Source organism: Pogona vitticeps, chromosome 6, assembly GCF_051106095.1.
Source record: "Pogona vitticeps strain Pit_001003342236 chromosome 6, PviZW2.1, whole genome shotgun sequence".
NCBI lineage: Eukaryota > Metazoa > Chordata > Lepidosauria > Squamata > Agamidae > Pogona > Pogona vitticeps.
The window spans coordinates 21,203,595-21,216,059 of NC_135788.1; the positions used below are offsets into that span (position 1 = coordinate 21,203,595).

Here is a 12,465-nt window from a genome sequence, read left to right on the forward strand (position 1 = left end):
CCTTTCTTTCCGTTCTTTATCTTTTCTGTGCACAATGTTGTCTGCTTCTAGTATTCCAAGGTATTTATAATTTTCATCACTTGATCGTGATTTTATAATACTGTATTGCCATTTTTAAACTCTATTCCATCTGGTTTTTGGATTTTGCCACAGTGTATAGACAGAGCTGCACATTTGTCTATTCCAAATTTCATTTTGATATTTTCACTAAATATTTGCATTGTGTTTAGCAGCAATTCTATCTCTGTGCAACTTTCTGCATATAGTTTTAGGTCATCTCTATATAAGAGATTATTGGTTTTTCCTTCTCGTCCCGAAATATGGTAACCCAATCCAGTTTTATTTTAAATGATTCACATGGGGATTAGTGAGATGTTAAACAGCAGTGGTGACAAAGAATCCCCCTGAAATATTCTTCTTTTGATGCTAACTTCCCCAATTTCTTTACCATGGGACATTAAGACAGTTTTTCATTTTTCCATGTTTTTCTTGAGGAATTTATGATTATTTTTACTAATCCCAAACATTTTTAGGCAGGTGTTAATCCAGCTGTGGTAATGAGTCAAATACCTTTTTATAGTCTATTCATTATTATAAGAAGTTGCAGATTACAGAAATAACACCATCACAGCTACAAAAAACTGCAGTATTATGAACACCGCGCCAATATTTAATAGATAATTAGGTTTTTTGTTAAAACTTGTATCGGTTATATAATACTAGTCAATGTTTTTATAATTTTGATTGACTATGTCTGGGATGATGATGATGATGATGATGATGATGATGATGATGATGATGATGATGATGATGATGATGATGATGATGATGATGATGATGATGTAAACCAAAATGGTTTACTAAAAGTAATCAGTTTCTGAAGGTGGCTAGTTTTACTCAATGAAAGTTTAGACTAATTCAATTTATGCAAACCACAGGATTTCTGGGACAATGTCCTTTGGACAGATGAGACCCAACTGGAGCTGTTTTGCCATAATACAGTGGTGCCTCGCATAGCGACGTTAATCCGTGCAGCAAAAATCACTGCTAAGCGATTTCATCGCTATGAGATTTTAAAAAGCCCATAGAAACGCACTAAAACCTGTTTAATGGGCTTAAAACTCATCTTAAAGCGAAGATCCTCCATACAGCGGCCATTTTTGCTGCCTCTTCAGCGAGGAATCCGTCCCTAAACACAGCGGGCGGCCATTTTTTTACCCAGTGGCCATTTTGGAACCGCCAATCAGCTGTTAAAAAATCATCGCTTTGCGATGATCGGTAAGCGAAACAGGGAACCGATCATTGCAAAGCGGAAAAAAACATTTAAAACATTGCAATGCGATCACTTTTGCAATCGCAAAATCTTCGTCGCTATGCAGTTTCGTCGCTAAACGGAGCGCCCATTAAGTGAGGCACCACTGTATACAGTTACACCACATTTGGCAAAAACCAAACATAGCATATCAGCACAAATATCTCATACCAACAGTCAAGCACAATGGTGGAGGGGATAATTTGGGGTTGTATTTCAGCCACAGAACTTGGGCACCTTGCAGTCATTGAGTCAACCATGAACTCCTCTGTATACCAAAGAATTCTAGAGTCAAATGTGAGGCCATCTGTCTGACAGAGCTTGGCAGAAATAGGAGCAGCCCAAGCACACCAGCAAAACTACAACAGAAAGGCTGAAAAAGAAAAGAATCAAGGTGTTGCAATGGCACTGTCAAAGTCCAGATATTAACCCAATTGAAATGCTGTAGCAGGACCTTAAGAGAGCTGTGCACAAACAAATGCACACAAACCTCAATGAACTGAAGTAATGTTATAAAGAAGACTGGGCCCAGATTCCTCCACAAAAATGTGAAAGACTGATAATGCTGTACAGAAAACAGTTACTTTAAGTTGTCGCTGCTAAAGGTTGTTTTCCAAGCTATTGAATTATAAGATGTACTTAATTTTTCACATATAACTTCTCCATTTTGGCTTTATTTCTGTAAAATAAATAATGTTACGGTATAATATGTCATGTGTTCAGCTAAGGTTGTATTCACCCAATTTTCAGGCCTACTAAGGACCGGTTGATATTTATGATATCCTGATATGTAAAACCATAGAATTCAAAGAGGGTATACTTTCTTTTTTCACATGACTATAGTTTGATGTAAGGCTAAACAGTTTTTAATAACCAGCAGGAGCATAGGTTTCTGATCTCTTCTGCATAGCTGTTCCAGAGAAGAGTGGAACACACAGGCCTGAGGATCACACAGACTCATCATCATAATGTTAAATAATGGTTTTGCAGCATGTGTGTCTTGTAGTCCAGTGGTTCTTAACCTTTGTTACTTAGGTGTTTTTGAACTGCAACTCCCAGAAACCTCAGCCAGCAGAGCTGATGGTGAAGGCTTCTGGGAGTTGCAGTCCAAAAACATTTGAGTAACAAAGGTTAAGAACCAGTGTTGTAGTCCATGCATCAAGAAAAGGGATGATTTTTTTATTCAACAGTGTTCTTATACTTTTGAATTTTTTAAATAAATAAGTAAATGTAAGAATACATGCAAGAATATTCCTTTTGTAACAAAGATGAAATTTTAATTAGTCAGCAGATGGTAATGATACACATAAGACCACAAGGAAAATCTCTCAAATTTAAGAATCAAACAGGAATAATCAGAACATTAATTAATACAGGCTAAAATATAAAGTGATGCATTTACATGAATTTATCATTCACTGTTAAGAAACTTCTCTTAGATACTAAATATTCTAATTTATGTTGGAGAGGATGTCAGGAAGTAGGTAAATTATTTCCATATGTGGTGGTAATGTGAGAATACAGTATATCAGAATTTTGGAAGCTGGTCCTCAAGGAAATAAAAAGTTTGCAATGTAGCTACTGATGATAAATTAACATGTAATATGAAAATTAAAAAGGGATTCTTGCATCTCCAGATGGTTGTGGGGGAGGGAAGATCCCTGTTTTGTATTTTTGTGTTATTATGGTTTTCTTAATTAGTTGTGTCTTATCTTATTTTGTATTGTTTGTTACAAAATAAAAGATAAAAAACTTTGTTTTTAATTGACATTTTGCTTTTATATTTTGTGTCTTTGTGGTACTGTAATCATATTCCTTCCCCTAACAGAAAACTAGACTGGTGATTGCTGGCTGGATTAGGCAGTGATGATGCTTAGAGAAGCACTGAGGTTTCCAGAAGCACTTAAATTTTTTTCCCCAAAGAGGAGCTTTTATTCCCCCCCCCAAAAAAAATCAGGCCATATGTGGATTATTCAAACCCAGTAGGAAAAGCATGCTAAATGACTATTACGGAGCAGGGGAGGGGTTAACAGAATTTGGGAATGGGAAACAAAATTGAGTTTCCTAAAATAGGGAATTGATGGCTGACTAGAAAGATGAACACATGCCTTTTGTTGCATGCCCAATTTAGATGATATTGAGGAAGAATTTGCAGACCAAGAGAATGAGATTAAGGGAACACAATAGACATATATGAGGATTATCATAAACTAAAGAAGCAAATTTTATCTAGAGTTTTGGCAGACAAATAAATTTAAGCAAATCATTTAAGGGCAATATAGATAGAAGTGTATAATACTCCAAACTTAAAAAAAGAAGAAGCCAGAAATGGTAATATTCTTGTTTTGTATTACGTTAGTCTAAACCTCAGTACAAAAATATCTAAAAACACTGAGAAATGAAATCATAGCTTGCAAGTTAAGTCCTTTCCAGTTTGGTGGACCAGTGGAATAGTTGATAATGTCACTATACACGGATCTAGTTCACATGAGGGGCTTTTGTCCATCCCTTCCTGCAAATATAGGGTCACATGTCATCTATATGCAGACTAAAGCTTTAATGTAATATTGACTGCATCACCAACTGCTTTACTAAACTGCAGCCTTGTTCTATACATAGACATAATCAAACAGTGACCCTTTCTGCAGTACTTACAGTGCAGTTCTGTGAATGTATACTCAGAGGGTATGTATGTATACTCAGAGGGTATGTATGTATGTATGTATGTATGTATGTATGTATGTATGTATGTATGTATGTATGTATGTATGTATGTATTTATTTATTTATTTATTTATTTATTTATTTATTTATTTATTTATTTATTTATTTAATACCCCGCCTATCTGGTCTTGCGACCATATTGAGTTCAGGAGTACATCATCAATTCAGATTAATTGGACTCTCTCACAGTTAAGGATATATAAGACTGCAGCATCAGTAATGTTCTGAGACATCATGGTAAAGTTGTATCTCAGAGTCTTGCCCTGTCTTTCCCAATCTAATATGTTTAATACCGTGGTTCCCCGAAAATAAGACAGGGTCTTATATTAATTTTTGCTCCAAAAATGCATTAGGCTTATTATCTTTTATTTTACAGTCATGTCATCTTTTGGTTGCTGCACAATGCTGCACAATGGTGGAGGGCGGGGTTTCACTTAACTGGGGCTTATTTTTGGGGTAGGGATTATATTACAAGCATCCTGAAAAACCATATTAGGGCTTATTTTCAGGTTAGGTCTTATTTTCAGGGAAACAGGGTAAGAGGCCAGTTGGGAAGTCAGATGTAATTTTTAAAAATCTTGATATAACAATGAAATATATAACTGAAACAAATTAATGCTAATCTCGTAGAAGCTATGACATCTAATTTACATGTTTTCAGATAACACTTCAGTTCTACGTTTTTTAACATCTGCAAATATCTATGCTCACCAAAAACTAAGTGCTAATATTTTCCTGTTATTTAGTAATTATTTTTCAATAGTAGAAGAAATATAAGATTTATTATTTCCGTTGTTATTGTTATAGACACATAGTAGTTCCTGAAAGGGGGGCACAAATGGGGAAGTTATGCATGTCATAAGATCAACACACAACAGTGTTACATAAACAGATTAATGTTCCTTTCACCGAGTATAAAGCTCATGCTCTCTTCCTCCTGCTTCATCTGATCTCACATCCAATACACACATACACACTTCTATTCATAATTACTGTAGTTACCAATTCAGCATACATATTTAGGAGTGTTAAAAATTAGAAGAAAAGAGTTGGTCTGGATCAGGCAAAAGGCGTACTTATGCAAGTAGTTTGTTCCCTAGATGCTCGTGTGAACAACACTCAGAAACAGGACATTATTATTACAACAGTTCCCTTCTGTTTATGATCTCAGCAACTGGCATTCACCTCCAAGCTTACCAATGGACATAAAGTATGGCAATTAATAAAGCTTTAGACATTGATTCCAGGCAACTGCATCAAATTTTACATTCCGTGTAATTTTTAAAAACTAGCTTCTAAATCGAAATTTACTTTTTCACAAGGATTCTACACAGAGCTCAAACCTAAATTTTAGTTTGGCAGCTACTGTTTTTAGAATTTGTTCTGCCTAAATGAAAATACATACAAAGTGATATTGAATTGAACATAATTAGGACTACTTTTGAAATTGTCAGATCCAAAAGAAAAAACCTGGTTTTCAAAACAACTCAGAATACACAGAAACTGTCATTACTCGTCTTGTTGTGCAAGAAGGAAAAATCTAGCCCTTAATGTAGAGGGTAACTTGTGATCAGGCCTTATGTTCACCTAAGCCCGCAGTATATATTTTGTGGCCATCGGTAAGGGTATCCACATTTACAGTTCATGTTCCATGACTGACAGGCATGGACATAGGTGGGTTAGCTTATTGTTCACTGGCGTCCAAGTTTCAAAGTTTCATTTTGGTTCCAGGCACCAGAACCTCACTGCATAAATGAGCAACTCAATATCTTCTCAGCCCGTGGAAGAAAGACTGGAAGTGTGGACATTCCAAATTAATGACTGCTATACTATTAATTTAAGCAAAATACAGGCACACTTGGTGCCTTTTCAGAAGCCATTAAAAAATTTACATTCCAGTGTTACAGGCTACATGCTTTGCATGGCTGTAGCACAAGGCAATGTCGGGCACATGTATTGCTCTCTGACCGCAAGGCTGCTTTTAATAGGAGCACACTGCACTACATATAACATCATTTTCTGGTGATTTTTACATAGGCAGAGAGCCTTCTGATCTTGTACTACATAAGCTACTGCTCAAGGGCAGAACTATACTAACACGGCTGGCCCTGCTACTAGCTGATCTTAGGCAAATGACTTTGGGTGACATGAAAGGAAAACAAATTCCACTTATTTTAATTATCATTTTTATTACAAGTGCCATGTGTAAGATTTTCTGCTTCAGGTTCAAAATTGCTTGTAATACTATTCAGGAGGCAGGCAGCAAAATGTTTAGGGTCAGCCCTACCAACAGCATAATCCTACATTTTCAGTGAATATTCTTTCCACACTACATATGACATTCAACACTTACAAAGAACAATTAGTAAGTCAAGGAGCCAAACAACCTGACCCGAAAAGCAACTGCTGATTGTGGCATCAATCCTACATTTTAGTGACTAGAGCAACTTCCAAGGTAACAAAGTATATTCTAAACTGAGTGCTGAATATCATTTAATAGATGTTTGAATTTGTTTTAAATGTCGTTTTACAAATTATTTTAATTCTAATACTGTATATGTTTAATAGTTTTGTAATGTAATAATTTATCATGTTTTAAATTGTTTTGTCTTTCAATAATCTTTGAGTCCTCTTCAGTCCCATAATTGGTAGAAAGGCGGAAAAGAAATAAATTAATAAGCAAGGAAATACTAAATATGTCTACTGTCCTACTCCTCAGGTACTATTAAGATAAACAACTACAAGGCCACAACTATCCATTTAGCAACATAGCAAGTTTAATTTTAAAGGGGATACATGCATGATATCTGGCTCTATTACAGAATATTGAATAGTCTTGGACGCTATCTTACAAGGTCCTGTCTACCTGAAAAATAATTAAATACTGTAGTAGGTTTGTCCCTCTTGGATGGAAAGCTAGGTATGGGCAAATTTTGAGTTTAAAATAGGTCATTACTAATTATTCCAGAATTAGATTGCAAATTAACATTTGGAAATAATATTCCTGATTAAGTTAATCCCTCCCCATTTACTACAATGCTTCTTTAGCAATACATATTATGAAAGGTACATTTTTTATAAAGTACTTGTACTTACCCAGGACACATTTTTACCCTTGGGTGTCTTTAGCATGGCAACATGCAGTGCTGAGAAGACCAACAACAGCCCCACCAGCATGGAAAGTCAGATGGAGGGGTATTCCAAATGTCTCTGTTACCCAAACGTGTAAAGTCCCTTAGCCATGATGATACAGGCACAGTGAGCATGAGACAAGGAAACAGTTAAAAAAACCATTTTTTCTTAATATTTCATCGAGCTAGACAGACAAAAATGTTGAAGAAATGTGCAAAAATCTTTAATTTCTGTATATAGCCAAATTTGCCTGCTCAGTCAAATAGAACACAATCCAAAACTCATATAAATGCTGAAGTGCATTCGTCTTCTTTCAGTTCTAAAACTACTGCACCCGATTAATAAAAGCTTTGAGGCTAAAGCTTACTGTAGAATTAAGAAATAAATACTGAGACCAAGCAGCCTTCAGAAAACGTTGATGAGGTTGGTTTCCAGCAGCATTGACTGAGATGTATTATAGCTGAGTATTTCTGAACTCTAGGACTCTATTAACATAAAAAGGATCAAATTCTTTGAATAATGTATTTAAGCAGGTACAAAGTATATACCTGTTGCTACCTTCCACACATTGTCCTCACACGGTGACGGCGGCTGCTGCTGCTGTTATTCCAGAGCCTCAGAGTGCACCTGTTGTTGATATATCTACACAATGAGAAGACTGGTAACCTAACAACCAATAGCCTTTTTTTAAAAAAGAGATGCTCCAGAAGAGAGCAAAAACTGAAAAAAAATGAGTCCCTGCTTTCTTTTCCTTTGCATCTCTGTCCTTCTGTCCCTTTACTTTTACCTCTTGTCAATCTAGATTACTAAAGCAGATCCAGGCTAAATTTTGCAACTATCAGTAGTGATTAGCGTGAGCTGATTGAAATCGGATTATACAAGAAGACCTCTGCCTCCTCACTCAGCAAGCAGGCCAGTACCATTCGAAAAACATTTATGCTTCACTTCAGAACATTACAGCATTTGGAATGATCCATTTTCAGTGTCATGGGTGAACGAGATTTGTGTTTTCTTTTAAAGAGAAAGGCAAGTCTATGTGAGCTGATTTATAGCTGGAATAATTTAAATAAAGCTCCTGAAAATTCATAATCAAAACATATTTCAAAACTTAAACATTAATATCCAATCAGTAATACGCAAAAGGCTTTGGACACATGATTTAATGACTCAAGAATACAGGGATACTAACATTGTTTACTGGTGCACAAATGATTATACTGTGCATACTGAAAGATATTCTTTGAGAATTAACACATACTAGTTAAACATCGAATCAGATGATACATATTATATTTTCTGTAAATTTCCATAAAATAATTATAGTTCTGCAAAAATGGGGATTAATTCTCAACTGTCACTGCTCTCAACTGAATCTTAGTAAACATGGTTACATAAATATAACAAAACAATATAGCTGCATATATAGTATAATATAGATGTCATTGTATAATATCAGTACTGTCCTTTAAGGAGAAATGTTTCTAACATGTCCGTTTGTATATTGTTGCTTCACTGGTGATTAACTGGGAAATGCTACTACAGAAACACAGTTATATAGTACAAATGAAAACCACAAAGCTAGAATACAGAAGGAAGGCAGAGATAAATACAAATTGCTCATAAGTTAATGGACTCTTTAATAATGAATGCATAAAGATTAGACTGGGTGTGACCAGAAATATTTTAGGTTAGAGCAATATTTATAATAATCGTCTCAGAGACAGATGGTTTGCCAAAGGAGCATATTCTACAAATACAATACAAAAATAAATGATGAATTCCTGCTCTTTCGGCATCAGGCTCCTCAGTCACACCTCCTGACTAGATCAAGTGATACAAGTAGATTGTGGTGAGAGAAGGCGTTCCGTCAGATAGTGAGGTCCTAAACTGTTTAGGGCTTTGTATGTCATCATCAAAACTTTGAAATCGACGCGGAAGTGCACGGGCAGCCAGTGCAATGCGGCCAGAGTGGGAGAGACATGATGGTATTTTCTCACCCCACTAATAAGTCTGGCTGCCGCATTCTGCACCATTTGAAGCTTCCACATCACTATCAAAGGTAGCCCCACGTAGAGTGCATTGCAGTGGTCTAATCTTGAGATTAGAAGCACATGCACAGCATCAAGATAGGGACGCAGCTGGGCAATCTGCCAAAGGTGGGAGTAGACGGAGCAGACCACTGACGCCACCTGGGTTTCCATGGTGAGTGCCGGTTACAGATGTATCACCAAGCTACACACCTCACTCTTCACGGTGAGAGTCACCCCCCCAAATGAGAAGGAGTTTCCTAAACCGGTGATGGTGGGGCCGCCCACCCTCAGTACCTCTGTCTTGTCCAGGTTCAACCTCAACCCATTTTCTTGCATCCACTGCAGAACAGTCTCCAGGCAGCGCTGAAGGGACAGAATGGCATCCACTGTGGTTGGAGAAAAGGAGATGTACAGCTGAGTGTCATCAGCATACTGATGGCACAATGCCCCACATCCCGTGATGACCCCTCCCAGCGGCCTCATATAGATATTAAACAGCATTGGGGAGATGATCGAGTCCTGCGGGACCCCACAACTGAGGCTTCACGGGGCCAAAACCCTCTCCGCAAGCTGTACTCTCTGAGGACGGTCCTCCAAGAAGGATTGGAGCCAAGCAAATGCCAGGCCATCAATTCCGAACTCGGAGAGCCTCCTCAGGAGGATACCATGGTCAACAGTATCAAAGGCAGCTGAGATATCAAGGAGGACCAACAGGGACGTTTTTCCCCTGTCAGCCTCCCTCAATAGGTCATCATACAGGGCGACCAATGCTATTTCTGTACCATGGTGCAGCTTGAAGCCCGACTGGAATGGATCCAGGGCATTGGTTTCATCCAAGTGCACCTGAAGCTGGTCAGCCACCACCCTCTCCACCACTCTGCTAATGAAAGAAACATTGGCGACGGGCCTGTAACTGCCAATATTGTCCACCACCAAATTTAGTTTCTTTCTTATGGGCCTAATGAGTGTCTCCTTGAGGGCAAGGGGAAACCTGACCTCAAGGAAAGACACATTAATTATTGCCGTTGCCCATTCTGTTGTTATAGGCCTGGCTGCTTTGATTAGCCAGGCCAGGCAAGGGTCAAGAGATGAGGTGGTGGCACAACAGGAATCAAGTGCCTTGTCCACAATTTCTGGTGTCACCGGTTGAAAATTGTCACCAGGCAAGGCAGAGCGCTGGACATCTCTGCTTGATTCACTGTATCCAAAAAAGGAGAAAGTTCCCGGCAGATGGCCTCCACTTTAGATTTTTAAAATGCTGCAAATTGGTCTGGTGAGATACTAGGGGGAGGCCCATCACCGAGACCAATTCCGGATAGGTTGCAAACTATGCAGAAAAGCTCTGCCTGCTGATTTGAAGCTTCCCTTATCCGGTCAGTGAAGTGTGCTCGCCTAGCAGCCTATACCTTAGCAAGGTAAAGGTTAGTTGCGACCCTAACAGCTACTTGATTCTGAACCATCGGGTCTCTTCACCACTTGCACTCTAGCCTTCTCTTAATTTGGTTCATCACTTTCCGGTCCTGGTTAAACCAGGACATAGGCTAAGCTATGCACTGGAGAGGGCAGTTAGGAACAATCGTGTCTACAGCCCTGGTGGCATCGACCAGAGCCTCGACAGGAGCACCAGTCAGGTCAGCTGAAATCCCTCTCATGGCATCCTGGAAACCTATGGGATCCAGAAGCCTTTGAGGGCGGACCGCAGAAATAGGTCCATGCTCCCTGCAAGGAGAGAGACACTGAGAGGTTACATTTTTTAAGGTGGTGATCTGACCATGACAAGGGTACCGACACAAGGTCAGTCACCATCAGACCACACTCGCTCCAACTGGCGGAAAAAAACAGGTCTAGCATATGACCACCCACGTGTTTGGGACCGTTGACATGTTGGGATATGTTCAAGGAAGCCATGGTTTCCAAGAACTCAAGAGCTGGACCAGATGTCTCCGCCTCTGCGTGGATGTTGAAGTCCCTCAAGACCAAGAGATTCGGGGACTCCAACAGTGCTGCAGAGATAAAATCCGCCAGCTCTGGTAAGGAAATGGCTGGGTCGCAGGGGCATGGTAACCCAGCAAGATCCCAATAGGATCCCTGGCCCCAACCAACATGTGGAAGGCCTCCAGACCTAGCTTTACCACCATGGAGCATCTTTTTATATACAATGGCTACTCCCCCCCACCCCTCCACTCTGCCTGATGCTAGACAGCATAACCGGGTGGAAAGGCCAGTGTCAGGGGTGGACCCCCCCCCCCCGCCTATCCACGTTTCTGTTATGCACACCAGGTCTTCTGCATCCTCCTCCAGAATAAGATCATAAATAATCTGCCATTTATTAGATACATTATGTTTTACACTCTGAAACTTCAGTAAATCATGTGCATATACTATATGCACAGAGAAACATCTGGGCAGAGAACCCAGTTCAGAAACAGGTCACATGATCTGTTCCCAAGTGTGATATCTCCAAGTAAAAGGATGTCATGAAGGAAAGGCCTGAACACTACAATTTATGCTTAGTGGTAAATCTTAGAGAACTCACATTTTTGAGTCACTATGTGTACTGTTTGCCAGTCTTCTTTTGTTCATCATTTTACAAGATCAGTTAAAAAGAACTCTTATTTTCTCAAGGTTTGGAGGTTTTGTTAACGGGTTTCTACTCCGTACTGAATAGAAGCCATGGTACCAATCACAGGGAGAAACTGGGATAGTAGCCTGTTTGGATAGGAGAATAGAGACTTCCTCCTGGAGAGTGGAAGAGAACGGTGTAGAACGGATAAACCCCAAGGGGGGGGTAGATCGTCAGACTCAATCATGTAGCCGTGGGCGATGATGGACAGAACCCTTTTATCATTGGTAATAGTATTCCAATGATGGAGAAATGGTGCCAATCTAGTTTGGAATGGGGTCTGGAGAAACTGAAGGGGACAAAATTTTAAGATATCCCCTTAATATGGCTTACCCTTCCTTTGGCCTTTACGAAAGGCTTGACGTTTACTTGGATGGCCCAGGGAGTGAAAGGACGGCATCAGTGTTTGTGGATTTGTGGGAGACCTTTCAGATTGTTGAGGACGATATGGCCTGTACAGGTGGAATCGTTGGAATTGATGCTGTTGGTAAGATCTTCGGTATGACTGGTTGTTGCGGTATCGGGATCGTTGAAACCCAGAAGATTGCTGGTATGAGTACGATTTTGTCGTTTTATGCATCTTATGGATATTCTCCGTGGTTTCATCAGTTCTGAGATTGAAGAGACCCTGTCGAAGGGGACAT

At 39.1% G+C, this 12,465-nt stretch overlaps 1 protein-coding gene across 7 annotated transcripts in view; it reads right to left on the reverse strand.

The window, feature by feature from the left end:
• CACNB2 (calcium voltage-gated channel auxiliary subunit beta 2) overlaps positions 1-12,465 on the reverse strand; it is a 175,053-nt gene that overhangs the window by 94,045 nt on the left and 68,543 nt on the right. For 2 of the 7 annotated variants that reach the window (XM_078378656.1, XM_073003079.2), the window contains exon 1: positions 7,133-8,581. The exons of the other annotated variants lie outside the window; for them this stretch is intronic. In XM_078378656.1, coding sequence (XP_078234782.1) covers positions 7,133-7,213 — 81 coding nt within the window. In that variant the 5' untranslated portion in view covers positions 7,214-8,581. Of the gene's footprint in view, positions 1-7,132; positions 8,582-12,465 lie in introns of those variants that run through there. 7 annotated transcript variants of the gene reach the window in all.